This window comes from Streptopelia decaocto (genome assembly GCF_964273445.1).
Source record: "Streptopelia decaocto genome assembly, chromosome: 19".
Classification (NCBI taxonomy): domain Eukaryota; kingdom Metazoa; phylum Chordata; class Aves; order Columbiformes; family Columbidae; genus Streptopelia; species Streptopelia decaocto.
This window is the reverse complement of record NC_138674.1, coordinates 7,048,284-7,073,504: the sequence shown is the minus strand read 5'-3', so window position 1 is coordinate 7,073,504 and position 25,221 is coordinate 7,048,284. Positions and strand designations below refer to the sequence as shown.

Here is a 25,221-nt window from a genome sequence, read left to right as displayed (position 1 = left end):
ATTGACCCCAATGTCCCCATTATCCCCAATATCCCATTGACCCCAATGTCCCCAATGTCCCCATTGACCCCAATGTCCCCATTATCCCCAATGACCCATTGATGCCAATGTCCCCATTGACCCCAATGTCCCCAATATCCCCATTGCCCCCAATATCCCCAATGTCCCCCCAATGTCCCATTGACCCCAATGTCCCCAATATCCCCATTGACCCCAATGTCCACATGCTCTGAGCAGGACTGAAAGCACTTCTGGAAGTTTCCATGGTTTTTTGTGTGGTGTGTTTGTTTTTTCCTTGCGGTCACTTCTGCGAGGCTGTGGAGTTTTGTTTGGCATGGTTCTCCTCGGGCTTTGCCCCGCAGTGAGGTGTCCCATTGTTTTACAAAGGGAAAGAGGAGGAAAAGAACAGTGCACATACTACTGCTCCTGTGGTGGGAACACTTGGTTCATCCGTTCATCTTGCATAAGTTTATAGGCTTGGAGCCCGAGCAACCATCCCACATCTCTTCTGTGACATGAGGAGATGCATCTTCCTTCGTCTCCTTATAGGAAACCCAGAGATGGAGGCAGAGACTGAGAGACCAGCAGAGGAGGCACAAAAGGGAGGAAAAGGGGTTGGAGGGAGAAGGGCGGAGCTGAACTCAATAGTGGGGAGGCCAAACCTCGAATCCTGGGGCAGTTTTGGGCCCCTCACTACAGGAGAGCCCTTGAGGTGCTGGAGCGAGTGGAGAGAAGGGAACGGAGCTGGTGAGGGGCTGGAGCACAAGTGTGATGGAGACTGAGGGACCTGGGGGCTCAGCTGGAGAACAGGAGCTGAGGGGAGACCTTCTGATCTCTGAACTGCCTGAAAGGAGCTTGGAGCCAGGGGGGTCGGGCTCTGCTCCCCAGGAACAAGCGCCAGGAGCAGAGGAAACGGCCTCAAGTTGCGCCAGGGGAGGTTGAGGTTGGATTTAGGAACAATTTCTTCCCCAAAGGGCTGTGGGGCATTGGAACAGGCTGCCCAGGGCAGTGCTGGAGTCACCATCCTGGAGGGCTGGACAGACACAGAGATGAGTCTCTCGGGGACACGGTTTGGTGCCAGTGCTTGGTTAATGTTTGAACCCCATCTTGAGGGTCCCTTCCAACCAAAGTGATTCTGTGATTCTATGGTATTGTGTGGGGCAATACAGCAGAGAAAGTGTTTGAGAAAGAAAGAAGAATAACCCAGATTCTTCTGGAAGCTGGTTTTGCCATAAAATAAAGGTTAAAGGACCTGCACAGGAGATCTAGATTTCAGAAATAAAATAGCAAGATGGGCATTGTCAGAGCCCACTGGATATGATCAATTTGCTACTTACAAATTTGTTGCCACCAACTAATGAAAAAGAATCCCAAGCTTTCTTAGGTGTTGTGTGTTTTTGGAGAACGCATCTTCCAGGTTCCAGTCTGGTCCTGAGCCCTCTCTATCGAGTGACTCAGGAGAAAGATGGTTTTGAGTGGGGCCCTGAGAATCAAGAAGCTGTTGAGCAAATTAAATGGGAGATAGTTGGTGCCCTTGGGCCAGTCTAGACAGGACAAGGTGTGAAAAACGTGCTTTACAGCACAGCCAGGGACCAAGGAGCCACCAGGAGCCGCGGGCAGAAAACACCAGTAGAGACTCGAGGTGGGTGTCTGGGGTTCTGGAGTGGGGGGTACAGAGGATCGGAGCCCACTGCACCCCCACTGAAAAGGAGAGATTCACGGCATCTGAAGGGCTTCAAGCCGCTTCAGAAGTGGTTGGTGCTGAAGCACAACTCACCTTGGCCAATGGCCACCACTGGGCTGGGTGTTCAAAGGGAGGGTCCCGCTGCGCGTCCTACAGCTGATGCTCCACGGAGCAGACGGGTTGTCCTGCTAATGCAATGGGCTTGAGTGGGAAACCCTGATGGCCCCAGGTTCTTGAAGTGACCCTGGGCTGGCCAGAGGCCTGAAGCGTTGGAGTGTCACCAGAGAAGGACATTGTCCCCATTGTCCCCCCAGTGTCCCCATTATCCCCAGTGTCCCCATTATCCCCAATGTCCCCAATGTCCCCATTGACCCCAATGTCCCCATTGTCCCCCCCAATGTGCCATTAACCCCAATGTCCCCATTGTCCCCAATATCCATATTGTCCCCATTGTTCCCCAATGTCCTCATTGTCCCTCCAATGTCCTCATTGACCCCAATGTCCTAGCCAGAGAAGGAGATGAATGATGAAGAGGCCCCACTATGTAATAAATTACCAGAAAAAGAGAAGCAACTTGCCCTGTTTAGAGCTGCGTCCTGTCACATTGTGAGATAACGTTGGCCATGGAAACTGCTGTGTGGAGCCCCACACGACGAGTCACAGAAACGGCCAAAGGACAAGGTGCATCGTCAGTGTGCAGCGGTGAAAGCCGTCCAGGGGGCTTCGGACATCGCTGCACAAGGGAAATGCTGCTGCTTTAACTCTGCACTGACCGTGGGTGCATGCGAGGGAGGCTCCATGACCCATGCAAGTGCCCTGGGAGGGCGGCTACAGGGATGGAAGAGGAGCAACCGGCAGCACACAGGGAAACCCGTCTGGGACGATACAGAGTCTGGGGGATACCAGGTTGGCCTAAAGTGCAGCTAATCCTGCACAAAAGTTATAGCCCGAGATACCATTCTCACCAGTCTGGGCTATAACTTTTCACAGTTATGAGATACATACTTCAAAATAATCTGTCCAAGGCCTTTTATATATTATTATGTTCGTGTTATGTCTTTGACCGTCCAGATGGTCATGTTAGTATTGATCTTCCTTTATCATCCGGGTGGCTGGAACTGCACATCTTGCTTTCCCACATCTTACTTTCCAACAGGCTGCTGTTGTGGGAAGATGCTGCTGTTTGTATGGAGAACTTGGCTGTAAAAGTGCATCACGGAGATGCTCACACACCCGAGAGTCAGCCCCTGAAGAACATCAGAACAAGCAGCAGGTGTGTCCCTGAAGGGCTCCCAGCTCTGCAGGGGACGGAAATCGGGTCTTGGGAATCTGAGATCCCTCCTCTGCTCCGGTCAGTGAGCACGGACGGTGATGGAAACCGCTCGACACCCAGGGACCCGGGGAGCAGCCACTCAGACTGCAGTATGAACCGAGTCCCCCACTCTCTGCCCCGCAGTGCCCAGAGGATGCTGAGCAGGGCCCCAGGATGGGGATGCTTGGGCCAGGGGTGCAGTGAAAGGAACCCCCCGCCCCCGAAAAGCCAGGGAGAGCTGCAAGGCAGGCAGGGAGAGCGCAGGTGGGCCGTGCCCCTGGGACACAGCTCCATCCCCCCCTGCTCTGAGCCCACTGGGCAGGACTCCCCTGCCCACAGGCTGTCCCGGAGCAGAGCGGCACCCCGGCTGTGCAGCTGCTCCTGGGACCCCCCGGCTCTGGGCTCCAGCTGCGCCCAGGTCTCAGGGAGCCCCAGGGTGCGGGTGCCCAGGAGCTGCTCCATCGCACCCCAGCGCTGCCCTTCTCTGTGGGCTCTGCCCACTCCAGGGCTGGGGGAGCCCAGGCGTCCAGGCTGCTCAACTGCCCTGGACCCCCATCGGTCACTCTGTGAGGCACCGATCTTGGTGAACGGGCTCCTTGTGCCACGGGCCCTGCGCAAACTGAGCTCATCAGAGCCGCTGTGGAGCAAACATCCCTCCTTGTGCCAGGGGAGCTCCGTCCCGCAATTGGCTCCCAGCGGCTGCCTGGGAACGAGCGCCCGCTGCATCACGTCCCTCTGGATGGGCACGTCCTGCTCAGGGACAGCGCTGGCCCAGGATGGGGCACTGAAGGGACACTCGGTGGGGACAAGGGCCTTTGGTGAGCTGTGGCCAAGCCCCAGGAAGGGCCGGGGCTGGAGCCAGAGCCTTGTTGGGGACAGGGCACGGGGACCCTCCATGCGGGATCAGCTGTGCAGAGTGGGACCCAGGTTGTCTGGAGGGCACAGGGACCCCAGGCAGGGGCAGGTGGGAGCCAGGGCAGGGGATGTTCCCTCCGCTCTGTTCTCAGCTGTGGCTGCAGACTGGACCAGTTGGGGCTGGCGGTGCAGGGGAAATGGGGTGGGCAGGAGCCGGGCACTGACACCACCCCAGCGCTTCCCCCAGCCCAGCCCTCCTCTCCAGAGCCACCAGTGCTCCCATTGTCAGTGCCACCAGCGACTGAGGACCCCAGTCCCCACTGTCCACATTGCCCATTGCCCTAGCTGTCCCCCAGCTCCCAGAGTTCCCTAATCCTGGGGTCCCTGGTGCCCCAAGAAGAGGAGTGACCCCCAGCCCCTCGTTTATTTAAGGGGCTGGAAAGGGCTCAGAGATAATTGTGCTTAGAGGCCCCAGATTTGAGGCTGGTGTCATCTCTGAGGGAGGTTCCATAGGGAAAGACTGGCCTGGGCATTGAGGGGCGCTGGGAGATGGTGCTGGGAGGTGGGGGGCGCTGGGAGATGGTGCTGGGAGGTGAGGGCACTGGGAGATGGTGCTGGGAGGTGGGGGGCACTGGGAGATGGTGCTGGGAGATGAGGGGCACTGGGAGATGGTGCTGGGAGGTGAGGGGCACTGGGAGATGGTGCTGGGAGGTGGGGGGCGCTGGGAGATGGTGCTGGGAGGTGGGGGGCACTGGGAGATGGTGCTGGGAGGTGGGGGGCACTGGGAGGTGGGGGCTCTGGCTTTTGGGGCTGTGCAGGATGGTTTCCAGTCGGAGCAGGGGGTCGTCACCACAGGGTGTCTGGCGGTCAGGGACACACTCCTGTCCCCCCTCGCCACCGTGGATGCCTGGGCCCTTCCCCGTGCAGCTGCCCCATGCAGGAAGCTGGGCTGATGCCAGGGAAGGCAGCTGGATCAGCGCTCAAGGGGGGTGACTGTGCCAAGGCTGGGTGGCCAGGGCGGGTGTCTCTGCCAAGCCCGGATTTGCCCTGGGGGCTGAGGGGTGGGGAGGGGCAGGAGTCGTCCTGGGAGGATAAAGGTGCCCTCACCTTCTCTGCATCCCCAGGACTCCCTGCCCCGCAGAGGAAGATGAAGGTCGCCGTGCTCAGCGTGGCCCTGCTCGTCACCATCCTGCTGTGCACCCCGGCGGACGCGCAGGTGAGGCTGCAGTGAGGGCCACACCAGTTTCTTGTCTTGGTGCCCCCACACCCCTTTGGGCCTCCCCATTCCATCCTTTTGCGCCCCTCAGGTGTCTCCTCCTCAGGATCTCCTCTGTGTCCTATAGAGGGTCCCCAAATGCCCTCCCTTTGATGGATGCCAATGCCTTTCTTTCCATCTTTCCCCTCCGTCCTTTGCCTTTCATCCTGTCACTGCGGTCGTGTCCCCAGATCCCCTCCTTGAACACCCCCTCCCAAACACTTTCCCGATCCCCGCGGTTTGTTCCTCTGCTGCCTCCTCTTCCTCCTGCCCCCACCACCAACCTCACTTGAGTTCCCCGTGTCCCACCCCTTAAATTCCTTTACCCCTCATTGCACCCCATGCAGTCCTGTCCCCCCAACACCCCCAGCCCGGTCCCTTGGGTTCTGCTCGTTCACCCCAGTGCCCTGTCTCTGGGTCCCCCCAACCCCAAATTCCCATGTTATCCTGTTCTCCAACCAGAGCCCTGGTCCCTGCATGAACAGGTATCCCAGGTGGAACTTGGAGGAATGAGGCTGGGGGAGCAGAAGGGATTTTCAGGCTCAGATGAGGGAGAATCCATGGGCCTGGTGGGGCTGGTGTCACCTGTGTCCCACCCACAGCCCCATTCATCTCCAAGCCAGACCAACCCCTTTCTCTTCTTTCATAGGCACTTCCAGGAACATTGCTGGAAGCAAGTGGAGCTTCTCTTCTGCATGTAAGCAGTGGGGCGGACTTGGAGGGCATCCAGTCTGGGGAACTGGAGGCTCTTTGGTCCTCCCTCCCTTGCTGGGACTGGGACATCCCAGTGACCACTGGGGTCTCATGGTCTCTCTACAGGGGGGACTCAAAGTCGGGCGAGTGAAAAGGGCTGCGGTAGGTGTCACAAGTTCTGCTGCCCCACACCCTCCCTCCCATGGCCACAAAACTCCAGGGCATCCCAGTGTTTCCCAGAACATGCCAGTGTGCCCAGTGCACTCCCATGCAACCCCGCAGCCCCCCAGAACATCCCCGCTCCCCAGTGTTTTCCCAGGGATGCCCCATTGCCCAGGGCTCCCATTGCATTCCCGTCCATCCCATCACAACCCACTACACCCCAGTGCACCCCAGGACACCCCAGGACACAGCCCCTTCCCCAGGAGCTCCACTGCTTTCTGTGCCCACCACATAAGCTCATGTACCCCATTTTTCCCTGGAGTCACCTTCCCCAAGGACTCCATCACTTTCTCCTGCCCCCCAGTGCACCCAAGTGTGTCCCTCACCCAACCTTTCTCCCCAGCTCCCTCTGTCCGTCAGGGTGGATGATGTTTTGCAGCAGAAACGCCAGGTTCCACAACTTCCAACCGATGAAGTTGTAGTTGCGCCACTTCCGGATGTTGACTTGGAATTGCAGCCTCCGCTGTTGCGACCTCTTGAACTCGAGGTGAGCAGCATCAGGGCATCTCCAGCCCCACCAAGGGTCCTGGAGCCCGGGGCATCCCTGAGCTGTCTGGGTGGGCAGAACGTGGATCTAGGAAAAGAAAACAGAGGGACTGTCCATGACCTGTGTCCCAGGCCACACTGGACACAGCTGCCCCCATGACTTTTGGTGCACCCGGTGGGGCTCTATGGACCCAGGGGGTCACCGTGCAGGACAGGCAGGGGCTCTGGGGCCACACAGACCCCCAGGATCACCCTGAGGGCTGGGCAGGGTTCTGCGAGATGTAGGGGCATCCGGGGCTAATGACACACTGGCCAAAGAGCTCTGGGTGCCACATGGATCTCAGGAGAACCAAGTCTTGTCCTGGGTTGATCGAGGGCTCCAGCTCTTGTCTCCTTCCCTGGGTTTCTACAGAGAGACGGTGGGGACAAGCCTCCCCTCCTGTCCCAGTGACACCGGAGGTCTCATTGTGGGCTCTGATTTCAGAACTGAAACTGATGGTGGCAGCGTGTCCTGTCCCCCCCCAGCGACATGAGGAGATGATCATCCCTGGATGACCCCATCTGATCCCCTGGGAGCCCTGGGCCATTTCCCTCTCATCATCAGTAAATCCCTTCAGCAAAGCTCCGCTTGCCTGTGGATGTGTGTCTGTGTCCATGTTCCCACTGCTGTGCCGGCACTCGGAGGCCTGGGTCCTCTCTGGCCACACCACGGCCATGAGCCCAGTGGCCGAGGGAGCCCGGACCCCCGGGTGTCACTGTAACGGACACCTCCTGCCCACCTGCCATGTGCCCCGATACGGGGGACTGGGGGAAAGTGGAGTGTTCCCCATGGGGCTGGAGGAGGCTGGTTCGTGAGCACTGGGGTATGGACCAGTTGAACAATCTGGACACCATAAAACCATGGGTCCGGATGGGATGCACCCGCGGGTGCTGAGGAGCTGGCTGAGGGCACTGTTGGGTCACTGTCCGTCATCTTTGATAAGTCGTGGGAGACAGGAGAGGTGCATGAGGACTGGAGGAAAGCAAATGTCACTGCAGGCTGCAAAAAGGGCAAGAGGAGGATCTGGGATCTATAGAGCGGTCAGCCTCACCTCCATCCCTGGGAAAGTGATGGAACGACTTCTCCTTGGTGCCGTCTCAAGGCAGATCAAGGAGATTAGGGGTCATTAGGGGCAGTCAGCATGGCTTCACCAAGGGGAAGTCGTGCTTGACCAAGCTCATTGACTGTTATGAGGACATAACGAGGTGGATGGATGATGGCAGAGCGGTGGACTGATCTACCTTGACTTGAGTGAGACATTGACACAGTCTGCACAGCATCCTCACACTGAACTGAGGGAGTGCGGCTGGATGAGCGGGGAGTGAGGTGACTGCGAACTGGCTGGAGGGAAGAAGCCAGAGAGTCGTGGTCAATGGGCAGAGTCCAGTTGATCCTGTATCCAGTGCAGAGCATCAGGGGGCAGTGCTGGGGCCGGTGTTATTCAATATATTCATCAATGATTTGGAGAAGGGAATAGAGTGACTGTCAGCGAGTTTGCTGGTGACACCAAGCTGGGAGGAGTGGCTGACACTGGGAGCTGTGCTGCCATCAGAGACCTGGGCAGGATGGAGAGCTGGGCAGGGAAATAATTAATGAAATAGAACAAGAGCAAGTGTAGAGTCTTGAATCTGGGCAGGAACAACCCCAGGTTCCTTTGTAAGTTGGGGAATGAGCTGTTAGAGAGCAGCGTAGGGGAAAGGGAGCTGGGGGTCCTGGGGACAGCAGGGTGACCATGAGCCAGCGCTGGGCCCTTGTGGCCAGGAAGCCAATGGGACCTGGGGTGGGTTAGAAGGGGGTGGTCAGTAGGTCAGAGAGATTCTCCTGCCCCTCTGCTCTGCCCTGGGGAGACCACACCTGGAATCTTGTGTCCAGTTGTGGCCCCTCAGTTCCAGCAGGACAGGGAACTGCTGGAGAGAGTCCAGCGCAGCCACCAAGATGCTGGAGGGAGTGGAGCATCTCCCGTGTGAGGAAAGGCTGAGGGAGCTGGGGCTCTGGAGCTGGACAAGAGGAGACTGAGGGGTGTTTCATGTCTCATTCATATTCACAGATATCTAAAGGGTGAGTGTCAGGAGGATGGAGCCAGGCTCTTCTCAGTGACAGCCAATGGTAGGACAAACTGGAACACAAGAGGTTCCACTTAAATTTGAGAAGAAACTTCTTCTCAGAGAGGGTAACAGACACTGGAACAGGCTGCCCAGGGAGGTTGTGGAGTCTCCTTCTCTGGAGATATTCAAAGCTGCCTGGACACCTTCCTGTGGAACCTCAGCTGGGTCTTCCTGCTCCGGGGGGGATTGCACTGGAAGAGCTTTTGAGGTCCCTTCCAATCCCTAATATTCTGTGATTCTGTGATTCTGTGATCTCAGATGAGTGCAGAGCAGGTGACACACCACAAGGCTGAGGTGTCTCCCGTCATTTGGGAGTGGCAACAGGAGGCCAGAGGGACACTGTGACTCCTGCCTCTGTGTGTAAAATGGATGGACTCTGTCTCTGAACATCCCTGGGTGCATAAGGAGTCCATGAGGCCAGCTCAGATGTGGATGCTCTGATGAAACCCTGACATTTCTGTGTGTGACTCCAGGAACAAACCCAACAGGCCCAGTGAGATTGATCTCAGGTGCCTTGGACAGGCTCATTGCAAGTGCTGCTATGTCACCCTTGCCCATGATTCCGGATTGTGCTCTCAAAAGTGCCATAGAAACCAGAATGGTTCGGAGGTCCTTAGAAAACTCAGACCTCAAACTCATCTTCCGGAAGAGCAGGAATAGGAACTGGGATAACTACAGGCTGGCCACCCTTCCTCCCTCTCTGAGAAGGGGATGGGACACGTCCTCCTGCAGCCATTTCCAGGAATGTGAGGACAAGGAAGGAATTGCTGAACCCAAATGGACAGGGGAAAGAAAGGCATGTTGTGCACAGGGCGTTTGCAAGGCTCAGACATGGTCTCCTTCTGGCCAGAGTGGTGCTGATGGGGCTCAAAAAGTGGATGCTGGGTGGGAAGTTGGCTGAACCTTCAAGGCCAAACATCATCCGTGGTACAAAGTCCTCCATGCAGCCAGTTACTGGTGTCATCCCTCAGTGACCAGCACTTGGACAACACTGTTGAACATCTTTATTCTCCCCTTCTATGATGTAACAGAGAGCACTTTGAGTGCCTTTGAGAGAGATGCAAAGCTGGGAGGAGGCCTTGAGCAACCTCACCTGGTTCACCCTGCCCTGAGCAGGAGAGTGAGACAAGATGAGTGAGACAAGGGCTCTCTGCAAACCTGAGTTATTCTGTGATTTGCCTTGGAGAGATTTCTGGAGAGATATAGAAGGTGTTAATGTAAATAGAGCAGTTCCAGTGAGAGTGCTTTTCACTCACATTGTTAGTAGGAAATATATTTGACAAATTTGAAGAAGGAGAGGAAGTGGGATGGGTGTCTACAGCCTGTGGGAAAGAGGGGCAGGGGTAGGAGTGTGTTTCAGTCTTGGTCACTTCCTAGGTGCTAAGGAGGGGGATGGATGGGTGTGGTGTTATGAGGTCAGTTGTGTCTCAGACACTCATAATCCAGTCAGAATCCTGTGGCTGTGAAGGGACAGTGAGGTCAGTTCCAGCTCTGGAGGTGACAGCCCAGCAGCAGGGACATGGCTGGGAAAGAACCTCGTGTCTATCAGAGAAGCTGAAAGGCCAGCAGCACTCATGGGATTTAGAAGATCACGGTGAGGTTACTTCTCCCTGGTCAACTGGAAGACCAGAGGAAGCCGAACAGGTTGGGTTCCCTGCTTCACGGGCAGTTCCTGAGGTGGTGAAGCTTTCCCAAGTAGCGGGAAAAAGCACGAGAAAAAAAAAAAAACACCAAATGTAGATTGGGAAGTGGAGACTGGATATCAGGAGGAAGATATGTCGCTGGAAGGGCAGTGCTGTGGGGCAAGAGGTGACCCAGAGGGAGCTGGATCAGCCCATGGTTTGTGTTCCAAAGAGCAGCCAGTGAGGGTGCAGACACAGCAGTGAAGGTGCAGAAATGCTGGGGTGAGAGCAGGTGGGGACAAGGAGCCATGAGGCCCCTGTGCTGCAAGGACAAGGTGTCTCCTCACAGGCATCAGAGGTGCAGACAACAGCCACAGCCAAGGGGAGAAGGAGCTCATGTCTGGTGGGGCTTTCAGCCTCTTTCCATCCCGTGATCATCTCCACGACAGCCTGTCCTGTGCTGTGGCATCCCCTGCACCTCTGTCCCTGCAGGCTGGAGACATCCCCCCTGCTGCCCCACCTTGCTCCTGTCTGAGCATCTTCCTTCCTTTGCTGAGATCTCTCCATCCTCCCCAGCTGGTCCTTGAAGCACAAAGCCTTGGGCTGATGCAGACTCCCTCTGCTGACCTGCTCCACCACAGCACTGCTCTTCCATCACATTCCTTTCTGCTCATGTCCAGCCTGGACCTCCCCAGCTGCACTTTGGGCCATTATTTCTTTCTCATGCTCTTTCCCACTATGCAGCAAACCTCCACCATCTCTGAAAACGCCCTTCAAGCACTCTCAGGCTACTCCTGCACTGCTGCAGCCTCCCCAGCGCTGCTGGGCCAAAGCAGCCCAGGTCCCTCAGCACCCCACACCATGTGCACAAGGTGCTGAACCTGCCTTGGCACAGCCCTGCACTCTCCAGTTCCTCCCTGCTGCTCCAAACTGGGAAGCCGCACACTGGCACACACCCGTGTGTGTGGGTCACACCAGTGCTGAACCGAATGGGATGAGAACTGCAGGTGTCTAGGTCCCCACGCTCCTCCTCATGCAGCCCCGTGTGCAGCTGCCTTGTTCATGGTGAGCGTGCACCACGGGCTGGTGTGGGGACCTTGGAGTGCCCAGGCCCTTCTCCTCAGGGCCACTGCTCAGCGTGTCAGGTCCTGCTCTGTCCTGAGGGATGGGGTTATTGTCCTGCCCTGATACAGAACTGGTCACTTCATCTTGTCAAAATTCAGAGCTTTCTGATGGGTGAATGCCAGATTTTCTCAAGGTCTGGACTCTCCCTAGCCTGAAGCTCCATTTGCTCACCTGTTAATGTTTGCATGCAGTCAGCTTATCCTGATAAGGATTTCTCTCCCAAGATAACAGCATGAGGAGTTACAGGACACTGCAAATACTACCTCCTGGAGAAACCGTGGGGTCTTGTGCATCTGATACTAATAATGTCAGAGGTCTGGAGTAAGAGGAGAAGTGGTAGACCAGCAGGAATGTGTGGAGCTCTGCCTGGGGACAGACAATGTCAGCTGAACGTTGAGGAGTCAGCATGAGAGGGTAGAACAACATGGGCAGTGTTGTGGTGACTGGACATCAGCTACAGGCCCATTGATCAGGAATTGGAATGAGATGAGGCCTCCTTCAGACAAATGAAAGAAGCCTCATGTTTCCAGGGCCGTGTCCTCATGGCAGACCTGAGATATCCCAATATCTGCAAGGAACCGGCCATCCAGGAGGGTTTGGAGCTCATTGGCAACATCTTCCTGACACAGTGACTGAGGAGTCAGTGGGGTGAGGTGCCCTGTGGGACTTCACACTTACAAACTAGAAAGAGTTGTTCAGGATGGAACAGTCAGGGATGGGAAAGTGGAGCTGAGGCTCCTGGGAGATGAGAACAAGGCCAAGAGCAGGATTTCAGGAGAGCAGGATTTGGCTGCTGAGGGACCTGCTTGGGTCCTGTGGGATATGACCTTGGTGTCTGCAGAGCTTTTCTCTCACATCTCCTCCCTCCTCTCTCCCACCTGCTGTTGTGCAGCATTTTTTACCCTTTCTCAAATACAATATCCCAGAGGTGCTGCGAGCATCACTGAGTGGCTCAGGTTTGGCAAGGAGTGGGTCCATCTTGGAGCAGCTGAAATAGGCTCTGACTGACATCAGTCAAGCTCCTGTTGTCTTCTTAGAGCGGTGACAACTGTAGCATATCCACACTCACCCCCAGTTTCAAGACTTTGCCATGTAAGCCCAGTACAAGGTGACAATGTGTTATTTCTTGCAAACTACTTGATCATAGAGAAGAAATGGAAAAATATTCTGTGGGCAACTGAAGGAAGTCACCAGTCAATGAGCAGGTTCCTATGGGGAACTGTAATTGCCCTGGCATTCATTGACCATTCAAAGTGGCAGGTGCCAACACTCCAGAGGATCTTGGGCCAACTGCTTAACATGTCTCCCTGATGGGCCAACACGGTTGATGTTCACCTGAATCTGGAAGTGGTAAACAAGGAAGAGCTGGTGAGGGATGTGAACATCAGTGTCCACCTTGGCTTTTGTGACCAGGACACAGTGGGGTCCCAGGCACCAGAGGGGAGGGAGGAAGGCCAGCAGCACAGCACAGGCTCGTGGGCTCCAGAGGGGAAGACTTTGACATACTGGGGGATGGTGGTCAACGTGCTGACATGGAAGTAGATCTGAGGGGTAAAGGAGCTCACGAAATCTGATAATCCTTACAGGACAGGCTGCTCCAAACACAAGAATGATCTCTCCAAGTACCCATGAACAGAAGCATTTATCTCATGAGGCCACTCATCTGAACTGATAGAGCTGCACAAAGGAAGCACAAGGAGGTGGGAGCAGGGGAAGTTGCAAAGGAGGGATTTAGAAACCTTGTCCATGGATGTGGGGATGATGACAAAGCTGCCCTGGACTTGATACCTGCAGGGGAAGGGCAGCAAGATGAGCTGACAGAGCTTCACTTGCAGTAAGAGAATAGACAGGGTGAACGTGGGCCTGCTGCTGAACTTCATACTAGTAGAATCAGACGGGACTGAGGTTCTTCATGGCTTCTTTGCCTCCATCTTCACCAGCAAGGTCTCCTGGGACTTTGTTCCTGAAGGCAGGAGTCTGGAGAACACCCAACAGTGGATGGGGCTCAAGTCAGGGGTGACCTGAGCAAACTCAGACACCATTACAGAACAGGAGATGGGTCACTTGACCAGCTCCTGAACACAAGTATCGCTGTGCTGTTGAACCTGAGATTGCCAGGGACACCAACCTCTTGGTCCAGAGGAGTGTGACTCCTCTTGAGCTGTCCTGGCTTGTCTCCTCACTCACATGGTGATTTAGTTATGCACTTTTCTGACATATTCAGTCTTCATGAGGAGATGCAACACATCAATATGGACTGGAGGCTGCTGATGCCACCTGTTCTGGAAAGGGAGGGAAGGGCGAGCAGGGAAGGAAATAGAAGAAATTTGGCTTTATTGCTATTTGTTATGCAAATGCTCTCTGTTTGGCTATTCCTGAAATCTCTCTAATCATCCACACTAGAATTGAAGCCTTTAGGAAAATGATGCACAGAGCCTTGGCTTGTAAGAGCATTTTAGCTGTTAGTGAGCCCTCTGCTGCCATGATCCTGAACTGCAGATACTGAAACAATGAACAAACCTCTAATGAAGTGAAAGGCAGAAGCAAACCCCAAGTTTCTGGGGGTGTTTGGCACCCCATGAAGGGCCATCACTGACACAGCTGTGAAGGAAACAACCAGTGCAGGTCCCTGTCCCTGGAGGCTGCTGAAGAAAAGACTTGGAGACACTGGCTCCAGGTGGTGAGGGCCATGTGGAGGTGGCTCTGGTGCCATGTCAGCCCTTGATGCTTGTTCATCACCAGAATGGCTGAGCCCTGACCCCTGGGACCTGGTAGATTTTTCTCCAATGTTTTTCAAGGCTTTTCCTGTGGTCAGTGTGAGTGTTTTGTGTTTTGGGGGTGGTGTTTATGTCAAGTGCTGTTTCTTTAACTGCAAGGCTCTTGTTTTCTGTGGCGTTGGAAATGCCTGTGAGTTCCTCACAACTCATCCAGCTTCTTTCATACACCTGGCAATGGTCACCAGTCACATCAATGTCCCAGTCTCAAACTTGCTTGAATCCCCTATTTGGATCCATACCCATCACTGCAGGAGGTTCATGGATCCACCAGGCTCATGGGTGATTCCTGAGGACCATCCAAGTGTGGGCAGTGTAAGAGAGGAGCAGAGCAGGGTCAGCTCATGGGCCATGACTGAGCACAGCCACCCCAGCAGCAGCCGTTCCCCATCTCCCAGGCACAGCCATGCCCACAGCATGCAAATGGCACTGCCATACAGGATTAGCTCAAGACAGGCCTTTCTTCCTTCCATATGCCCAGGAAAACCTTCCTCCTGTTCCTCCTCCACCTGCAGACATCAACTGCTTTCCATTTCTGGGCTCAGACATGGCTGGAAGGGTTCACTGAAGCCATCACCATCTCATTGCTTCTCCCTGACATGCCCTGACCCTCTCCCACACCTACAATGGCCAATCACGGCTGCTCAGGCCTCCCGCTCTTCAGAAGAGGCCTCGAGCTTCTTGGTTCTTCCTGGTGCTTATTATGAACTCCCCCACTCTCTCCAGAGTTCATGGTTACATTTCTGTCCATAACAGCCCCTTTATGACCGTGTCTTACTAAATGGTTGTGTTTGTATGATCATTTGTGCAGAAAGGGCAGTCACAGGACAGCACCCAATATGTCAAACTGATGCCCAGTGAAATGCCGTAAAGCCCTGATGAGTTCCCCTGTGTCTGTGTGTCCTGGAAGGAGTCTGTCCCGAGAAGGGGATCCAGCTCCTGCCACTCTCTGCAGAGGCACATGAGCAGTGTCCATCACCTGGGGACACAAAGGGTGACGTTTGCCACACCACCCTTCATCTGAACCACTTAGATGTGTGCTTGTGGATGGGGTATGGAGCCTTATAGTGCCAATACCTATTTAATTGTCATTACCAGAGGGGCTACCACAGATGCAGAGTACTATTTTACCAATATGTAAATATAAGAATATACGACTGACATTCCTAGACATATTACACAAACACTTGAAGGATTATTCATGCCTTTTAACATGATTATCCTCAGTAGCCCCACCAGCTTTGCATCTCAGGAAATGGGATCCAGAGTCCAAGGGCAGGATGGTTTGGGCTCTGTGCTGGGATCTGGAAACTGAAAGGTGCTCCCATCTCCCAGCCCCCTGCCCTCCTCAGTGAGGGTGTGAGACATTCTGCAGCGAGGGCTGAACTCACAGCCATGACCAGTATCTTATGTCCAACTGCAGCCAATGGTGTCCTGCCAGCTCAGGATTGGAGCTTCCATTGCTGGAGGTGTTTAAAAGATGTGGAGATGTGGCGCTTCGGGACATGGTTTGGTGGAGTACTTGGGAGTGTTTGATTTACGGTTTGACTCCATGTTGTTAAGGGTCTTTTCCAGCCTAAATGATTCTATGATGCTATGAATCTGTGATTTGCGTTGAAACCATTTCAATCCCATCACCTCCAGGTTCCCTCAGAGGCGGCTGTTGTGTGGCACAACTGTCCTGGCTCTCCAGGGAGGTTGGGCACTGGGTTGGTGCCTGCATTGGCAGTTTTCCCCTTCCTGGGGTAAAAGGCTGTTGAGCAGAGACAGTTGTAGAGATTTCGGTCACAGGGGTTTGCAGCAATCCTGTCAAACTCTGAGCAGGATGAGCTTTGGAGCCAAGGAAAAATGGAGATGGGCTGAAGGATGTTTGTGAACAGTGGTGCTGTCACTGATAACAGTAACAGGGAACTCCTCATTCTCACTGGTGATTATGATGATGAACTAAACCTCTTTAATTTCATTCCTAACAGTCATTCTTTCTTTTCCAATCATCTACTACACCTCAGCAGTTGTGTCTTGAAAGAATTTCTTAGAACAATGCTTTTTCTCTCACTTCTTTTTTGTTATAATCATTTAAAGAGTACACCTACTGGACAGAATTACCCCCAAATTGTGCTTCTTTCATTATTTTTCTACCTTTTAATTATTTCTTATGTGGTGTGATGTGGAGGTTGCATAGGAGAACAGTTTCTTTTTGAGACAAAGAAGGCCAAGGAACAGATCCCAGGTCAGTGCAAAGGCCCAAAGGAAGCCAGAATCCTTATGTGTGTGCACTGACACACACTGTCACCTGCATTTCCAGTCTCTGCAGTCCCAACCGTGCAGCAGAGTCTGGAGTTCTGAGCTCCCTCATCTGCCCTGTGTGACACGTGTAAAATGGAACTACCCCAGTCCAATGGCTGGTTTTGATTCTCTTCACAGCCTGAAGCACCACATGGGTCAGGAGACAAGCCAGGATACCCAACCAGGACTCACATGCTCTGCTCTTAGAGTTCAGGTGTTCCCAGGAATCTCAGCAGACATGTCACGCTGATATCTGGGTGCAAGGAGCTGGTCAAGTGTCTCGTCTCCATTTCTGCAATGGTGGCTTTGCTGCCTGGCTGATGTGCAGACTCTGTACATGGAGGCTGACACCTCTTTAACAACCTGCTCTGAAAGGGTTAACAACATGGGCTGTTCATTCTGGAAGGGTATTAGGACAGAAAAAAGACCCTGGGTTGGGGCAAATGAAAGGGATGCAAAATTTGTGGTCAGGACTTTTAAGCGGTACTTGTAAAGCAGCCCTGCACCTCATGTGAATTATTCCTGTGGTCAGGGAGAACCTGAGAGATTTCTCTAATTTGAAAACATGAAGGGGATGAAAGGACAGTGTCATTGAGACTGGATGGGACCTCGGGAGGTGTCTTGACCAACCTCCTGCTCAAAGCAGGGTCAGACCAGATTGCTCAGGGCTTGATCCAAACACATCTTGGTCACTTTCTGGGACAGAGTGGGTGTGCCCTCCTGGGAAACAGCTTCCAGTGCTGGACTGTCCTCATGACTGGGAAGTTTCTCCCTTTCTACAGCACCTTTCCAAGCCCAACCATTCAGATGGCTTTTCACCCATCTGCTTACACACTGACACAGACCAGAATATACTGCCTTGGGCACAAGAATATTGTGGGGGATGATGCTGAATGCCTTGCTGACTTTCAGGTAACAGACTATCAATGCTCTCCCCACATCCACAACCCTGTCCTTTCCCCACAGAAAGCAAAGAGGATGGACAGGCACAACCTGTCCTGGGCAAACCCCGTCACCTTCTCTTCCAGACACCCAGAAATGGGGTCCCAGTGGCCATGCTCTGGGGCACAGCCCTTAGTTCCCCTGCTCACCCACTGGCCATTTTGAAAAGTGCACACACTGTGTGAGAGCTGCCAGTGGTCAGGGAGTCCCCCCAGTCTCCATGAGCTTTCACAGATGGTGGAGAGTGGCCTCACTGTGACATGGTCCTGCTGTCCCAGCTCCTGGGATGCTGCCCCTGCTGTCCCATAGACTGGAGAGGATTGTGTTAGTTCCAGTGACCCCTGACTTGACCCACATCTACTGCTGGTTGTTCTCCTGCAGATTCCTGTCTCAAGTCACAGATGCTTGGGAGGCAGCAATTTCTCAGAAGAAAGATTCTTCCATTCAGAGTGCTGGTAGGAAATGTATTTTGCTGACTAGCTGGATACAATTACATATTTTACTATATACTTACCAACACGTAAATTTTTTTTTTCCTTATGATCACACAGACAGAAAACACAGATCTGTTGAGATCACTGTTAACATGGCATTCTAAAAAGAGAACGGTTCAATTAACAGATCAATTATCTTTCTTAATGCTGTAGGCTTTGCTAGGATAGGAATCTTGAGAACATTTTTTTTTTAATGGAGGGAAAAGGAAACCAAATGAAAGATTTAAAGTGAACATAGTGTCTTCTTGCAACTTTAAGAATCAAATGTTATTGGTGTTTTATTTCTCTATTCTTTGTTTTGAATACTCTAAATATCAGCATTTTCTCATTAGATCAAAATAAGACTTTTCAGGATGTGCATTAAGAACAAGAGGAGAACTCCTGATCCTGCACTAGATTTGCCTTCTCAGCACTCTCTCTGTTATCTGGGCATCTCATCTCCCTCGTCCTCCAGGTATTTCCTCCTGCCCTGACTAAACTGACCATGTCTGCAGTCCCATTTCCAGCAGCTGATCTGCACACAACACTTGCCATTGCTCTCTGGGTTTCCCTTCCTCTTACTGTTTAATCACTCAGATACTTGTCAACAACCCAGTTGCTGCTTTCAGCTTCAAGGAGTTAAAAGCTTCCTTGTCTTTCAGTAGTCTGTCTAATTCTGTCTTTAGCCAACTCTTTTATTGTGTTATTTTATTATTTCCTTTCTCTCTAAAACATTTCTTGCATGGTTCTGCCTTGGAGAAGGTGAACCTCAGTGGTGGCAGCTTGTCCTTGGTGTACAGTTGAGGAGTGTGTTTTCTTTTAATCATGACTCTCACCAGTTGTATTTTGTTTGTTCAAGGGTAAAGCAAAGTCCCTCTTTGCTGTGAGCACTTGGGTCTGCAAGGAGAGCAGGTGGGAGCTGGTGCAAAGGAGCTGGCACATCCAGCTGCAGATGCAGTGAAGTCTGGTGTGAGGAAAAGGGATGCAAGGCCCAGGGGGCCCATGAGAGAAACGATGGGGTTGGGGAGGTGAGGAGCAAGGTTGTCCACACGGTGTGAGACCTCAAGGGACAGGTTCTCCAGCCAGTCAAGACCTCCTTAGGAGAGACCCCGGATCAACATCAGACAATGCTGCAATCACATCTTCCCCAAACTGAAAAGGATAAAAATACACCCTTTACAATAGAAAGACTTTTTTATCAGAAGCTTTTTGAAATCTTTCTCCATAATTACACAAAGAAAACTCTCTAATTAACTATACAAGATTGGAAGGAAATTACAAGAAGAGACATGGTTTGTTAGAGCTTTCTTGAGTGTAATGAGCCCCATGGTGCATTTGGTGCTGAGTCCTTGAACATTGCTCAGGTGCTGAGAGGAGACTGCACAAACCTTTCCAGAAGTCAAAGCCAGAAGAAAAAAGTACTAAGTACCTTGAAGTATTAATGAGTTCCACTGAGGGCAAGTACCAGCAAAGCCTCCCCAGGGACTCGCTAGAGCAGAGAATTGGAGGCCATGGTGGCAGATAAACAAAGGGAAACGTGCAGGCAGCTGAGGTGCTGAGAAAACCCTGGTGTAGTTGGGTGAAGCAGAGAGGCCAAGGCCTGACCCCCAGCCCCTGGGAAGGCAGATCCTGTCCCTCACACATTGCTCAGGGCTCTTCCTGGGGCAGGGGATGTGGGCTGTGTGGTGTGAGTGAGGGACAATGGGGTGACAGTTCCCAGCCTTACTGGGGTGTGCAGGAGGCCATAAGCTGCCCCAGTGCCTGAGGACAATACGTCTCCTCACAGGCCTTGGTGGCAGAGGCGATGGCCACAGCCAAGGGGACAAAGACTTGGGTTCTCCTGGTGACATCCAGCCTTGCCAGTGCCCTTTGCCATCTCCACCACAGGTTGTCCTACACTGTCCCTCAGCTGCTGCTGTTTCCCTGCAGGCTGTAGACACCCATCTCGCTTCCTCCCCTTGCTCTCACCCTGGTATTTCCATACATTGACTGATGTGTCTCCACTCTCATGCTGTTCCTGAAAACACAAGTACATGGACTGATCTCCTGCTCCTTCTGGATGATTTCTCATAGCACAGCACTGCCCTTTCAGTGACATTTCTTCCTCCTCCTGTCCAGTCTCCACCTTCTAATCTAGAACTGTGTGGCAGTGTTTCTCTGCTCTGCTGTAGAAAGGAGGATCCTGAAAACTACTGACCTGTCAGCCTCTTACCTGTGCCTGGAAGATCATGGCTCAGATCCTCCTAGAAGCTCTGCTAAGGCACAAGGAGGACAGGGAGGTGATTTGAGACAGCCAGCACGGCTCCACCAAGGGCAAGTCCTGCCTTACCAACCCAGTGGCCTTCTACAATGGAGTAACTACATCAGTGGACAAAGGAAGGGCTATGGATGTCATCTATCTGGACTTCTGTAAAGCCTTTGACATGGTCTCTCACAACATCCTTCTCTTTAATTTGGAGAGGTATGGATTTGATGGCTGGACTGTTTGGTGGGTGAGGAACTGGCTCAATGGTCGCAGCCAGAGAGTGGTGTTCAATGGCACAATGTCTGGATGGCCACTGGTGACAAGTGATGTCCCTCAGGGGTCCATACTGGGATCAGTACTGTTTAATATCTTCATCAATGACATAGTGGGATCAAGTGCAGCCTCAGCAAGTTTGCGGATGTCACCAAACTGAGCAGTGTTCCTGATATGCCTGAGGGACAGATGCCATCAAGAAGGGCCAGGATAAGCACGAGAAGTGGACCCATGTGAATCCCAGGAAAGACATGGATGTGTTGGAGAGGGTCCAGAGCAGGGTGACCGAGATGATCAGAGGGCTGGAACAGCTCTGCTGGGAGGACAGGCTGGGAGAGTTGGTGCAGTTCAGCCTGGAGAAGAGAAGGCTCCGGGGGGACCTTATTGCCGCCTTTGTGTACTTAAAAGAAGACAATAAGAATGATGGGGACAGACTTCTGAGCAGGACATGTTGTGATAGGACAAGGGGTCATGGTTTTGAACTAGAAGGGAAGAGTTAAAGACCAGACATGAGGAAGACATTTTTCAAAATGGGGAAGATGAAATAACAGCACCAAGAGCCCAGAGAGGTGGTGGATGCCCCATCCCTGGAGACATCCCAGGCCAGGCTGGATGGGACTCTGAGCAACCTGAGCTGGCTGAAGACGTCCCTGCTCATAGCAGGGGATTGGACTAGACGGCCTTTCAAGCTCCATTGCAACACTCTCTATGATTCTATGATTCCTTCCTCCAAGGAAAGCTCCACCACCTGGGAAATGACCCTTCAAGCATAGAATCACAGGATCATACAATCATAGAATCATTGAGTTGGAAGAGACCATTAAGATCATGGAGTCCAACCATAACCTAACTCTAGAACTAAACCATGTCCCTAAGAGCTTCATTTATACATCTTTTAGACACCCTCAGGAGTGGTGACTCAACCACTTCCCCGGGCAGCCTGTTCCACTGCTTCACAAACTTTTCCATGAAGAAATGTTTCCTAATATCAACTCTGCACATTTTCTGGCACAAGCTGAGGCCGTTTCCTCTCATCCTATCAGTTGCTCCTCAGGAGAAGACCAACACCCTCCATGCTACAACCTCTTTTCAGACAGTTGTAGAGAGCGAGAAGGTCTCCCCTCAGTCTCCTTTCTCCAGTCTAAACACCCCCTTGTCCCTCAGCTGCTCCTTAGAAGTCTTGTGCTCCAGACCCTCAACAGCCTTGTCCCCCTCCTCTGCACTCGCTCCAGCACCTCAAGGTCTTTGCAATAGTGAGGAGCCAAAAACTGAACCAAGGGTTTGAGTTGTGGCCTCACCAGCATCAAGTACAAGGGGACGATAACTGCCCTGTTTCTGTCCACTACTCTGTTCTTGATACAAGCCAGGAGGCCATTGGCCTTTTTGGCCACCTGGGCACACACTGACTCATGTTCAGCTGCTGTCAATCAACACCCCCAGATTTTACATCTCTGCTTCTGCCTCTTTGTTTTCTTCTTCCTCTGTCTATTCTGACATGAAAGAGCTCTCCATGGAAAAGATTCATGGAATTCTACAATAACACAGGTTGGAAGAGACCCCTGAACACCATCTCTGTCCCACTGACCTTTATGGCACCCCAAGGAATAGCTGACAGTGTTTGTGCTCCCTTGGGTTCATCTCACCACATGCACACACCGGACATGCACATGATGTGTATGTTTACAACTCATCTGCACAATGAAAACAGGGAGTTTTGACCTAGTGTTTCATAGGATCATAGAATGTCCTGAGTTGGAAGGACCCAAAGGATCATGGAGTCCAACTGCTGTCCCTGCACAGGACACCCCACAGGTCACCCCGTGTGTCTGAGGACGTTGTCCAGTCTCTTCTTGAACACTGTCAGGTTGGGGCCGTGACACCTCCCTGGGGAGCCTGTTCAGTGTCCAGCACCTCTGGGGGAAGAACCTTTTCCTCATGTCCCACTGACCCTCCCCTGGCACATCTGCCATTCCCTTAGGTTCTCTCATTGGTCACCACAGAGAAGAGATCAGTACCTTCCCTTCCTTCTCCCCTTGTGAGGAAGCTGTAGCCACCATGAGGTCTCCTTTGAGTCTTTTCTTCAGCTCTGATGCTCAGAAACCCCTTGGTTTGCTTTCTGAAGCAGAAAGGAGGAGCCATGAGCTCCAGGCAATGGGAAGGGGGATCCTGTCCCTCACACACGGCTCAGGGCTCTTCCTGGGACCGTGGGATGTGGGTGTGCAAGGCCCAGGGAAGGACAACACTGGTACAAAAACCTCCAGCTTCCCCATGGGGCTGCAAGGAGGCACCGAGGCCCCAGTGCCATGAGGACAACTTGTCCTCTCCTAATCCTTGCACCAACACCAGGGATGAGAAGGAGAGTGTGGGAGTGGCATCAGAACAGCTCTGGAAGAACAAGCGCTGGTGCTCCCTGGCAGTGCTGCCATGATGGACTCTTTTCCCCTCCTCCCATGGACACAGAAACTATCCCTGCAGCTCCATAAGGCCTTGCAGAAAGCATATAGTGAAGAACAAGTCACTAAAGAGCCCTTTATTTTCCGTGAAGACAAGGAGAACATGGCTCCTCATTTACACAGCCAGTGGTTATAACAGAAAAGTAGACAGAGAATTTAGAAATGGGATGACAACATTATAACAATAAAAAAACTACCAGCAACAACAGACAATCCAGATGACAGGCTGAGCCTGTAATTAGTTACACTAAAACTCCTCTGTATAAGCAGATGGGCAGTTTATTGCTTCAGAAATCACTAAGATATGAGTTTCCACAGGGCATCCTTGAGCTCCTGGTTCCTCATGCTGTAGATGAGGGGGTTCACTGCTGGAGGAACCACTGAGTACAGAACAGACACCAACAGGTCCAGCGATGGAGAGGAGATGGAGGGGGGCTTCAGGTTGGAAAACACGGCAGTGCTGAGGAACAGGGAGACCACGGCCAGGTGAGGGAGGCAGGTGGAAAAGGCTTTGTGCTGTCCCTGCTCAGAGGGGATCCTCAGCACGGCCCTCAAGATCTGCACATAGGACACCACGATGAACACAAAACAGCCAAATGATAAACAGACACTGACTACAAGAAGCCCAAGTTCGCTGAGGTAGGAGTGTGAGCAGGAGAGCTTGAGGATCTGGGGGATTTCACAGAAGAACTGGCCCAGGGCATTGCCCTTGCACAGGGGCAGTGAAAATGTATTGGCTGTGTGCAGCAGAGCATGGAGAAACCCAGTGGCCCAGGCAGCTGCTGCCATGTGGACACAAGCTCTGCTGCCCAGGAGGGTCCCGTAGTGCAGGGGTTTGCAGATGGCAACGTAGCGGTCATACGACATGACTGTGAGAAGACAATACTCTGCACCAAACAAGAAAAATACAAAGAAGACCTGGGTAGCACATCCTCTGTAGGAAATGACCCTGGAATCCCACAGAGAGTTGGCCATGGATTTGGGGACAATGGTGGAGATGGCAGCCAGGTCAAGGAGGGCGAGGTTGAGCAGGAAGAAGTACATGGGGGTGTGCAGGTGCTGGTCCCAGGCTATGGTGGTGATGATGAGGCCGTTGCCCAGGAGGGCAGCCAGGTAGATGCCCAGGAAGAGCCAGAAGTGCAAGAGCTGCAGCTCCCGTGTGTCTGTAAAGGGCAGGAGGAGGAACTGGGTGATGGAGCTGCTGTTGGACATTGGCTGCCTGTGGGCATGAGGACCTCTGCAAGGAGCAAAGGACAGTGACAAGTTATGGGAGACTTCTCTGAGGAAAATAAACGTTGTTTATCATGGAAAACCCCTTCCCTGACGGAGGGATGTTTCTGCGCATTCTCTTTCTACCAAGTGAGAAATACAGTTCATCACAGTTTAAAATGCAGCTTGGACATCTAGTTTCCATGAACACACCTCTTCGGCAAGACCCCCTGAGTTGGTGTCAGAACAAAAACTGACCCACACTCGCAACCCAGCCCACCCCCAGAGAGCAAGAGCACCAGGGACAGGTGGAGAAACAGGGAAGGACACTGCAGTGTTCCTGAGAAATAAAGCAAGGACAGAAAGGCAGACGGGCATGATGTGAAACCTTCTCCTTACCCGGCTGTGCTGCTGCCACTCACATAATGACACTGGAGAGCAAGTACTTTTAGCACCTTTTTTGTGTACCACGGTGCAGGAACCCTTCACCTGGAGGTCCAGCTGCTGAGGTGGAGACTCGTGACCTGGACCCCATGGCTTTGGGGCAGAGGGTCTGCTGGGGAGGAGAGGAGACCAGGAGTTGCACTGGGAAATGTGTCTGCACTGCAGGGGATGGCAGGGGGGTCCTGAATCCTGTCTCAAGCATTTCAGGTTGTAGCTCCCTCTCCCTGCCCATGTCCTTGTTGTTGGGATCTCCCGGGCAGGCTGAGCGCTGACCCTGGCAGGCGGCAGAGTCCCTGCCCGGCACAGCCCTGGGGTGCAGGGACCCTGCTCTGCAGGACAGCCCTGGGCACCCCTGGGTGCTCACCCGGCTTCACAGCTGTTCAACATGGCCTGACAAGAGCCCCGTCCTTACAGATCCCACCAGCTGTGCCTGTGCCAGTTTCAGGAGATGCCTCCAGGAGCTACAGCTGCACTGCCCCGCACCAGAGACTTACCATGGCAAGGGCTGCAAAGGTTTCTCCCCCAGTGAGCTCTCAGTCATCCTCCCAATCCTGACCACCTTTAATCTCTCTCTGCCTTGCTCGTCTCCTGAGATCCCCAGGCAGAGCCCTCAGCCCTGCTGCGTGTGCAGAGGAGCTGCTCCTGGGCAGAGCTGTCTCTCTGCAGCGCTGCCGCTGCCATGAGCTCCCTGTGTCCCAGGAGCCCAGCCCAGCTCAGCAGCAC

At 53.2% G+C, this 25,221-nt stretch overlaps 1 protein-coding gene across 1 annotated transcript; it reads right to left on the bottom strand.

The window, feature by feature from the left end:
- Positions 1-22,958: 22,958 nt before the first annotated feature.
- Positions 22,959-24,057, bottom strand: LOC309448084 (olfactory receptor 14J1-like; the record flags this gene model as incomplete). Its single annotated transcript, XM_082069296.1, has 1 exon — positions 22,959-24,057. The coding sequence occupies one exon, from the start codon at positions 24,055-24,057 to the stop codon at positions 23,143-23,145; it is 915 nt and encodes a 304-aa protein (XP_081925422.1). The 3' UTR covers positions 22,959-23,142.
- Between the last annotated feature and the right edge of the window lie 1,164 nt (positions 24,058-25,221).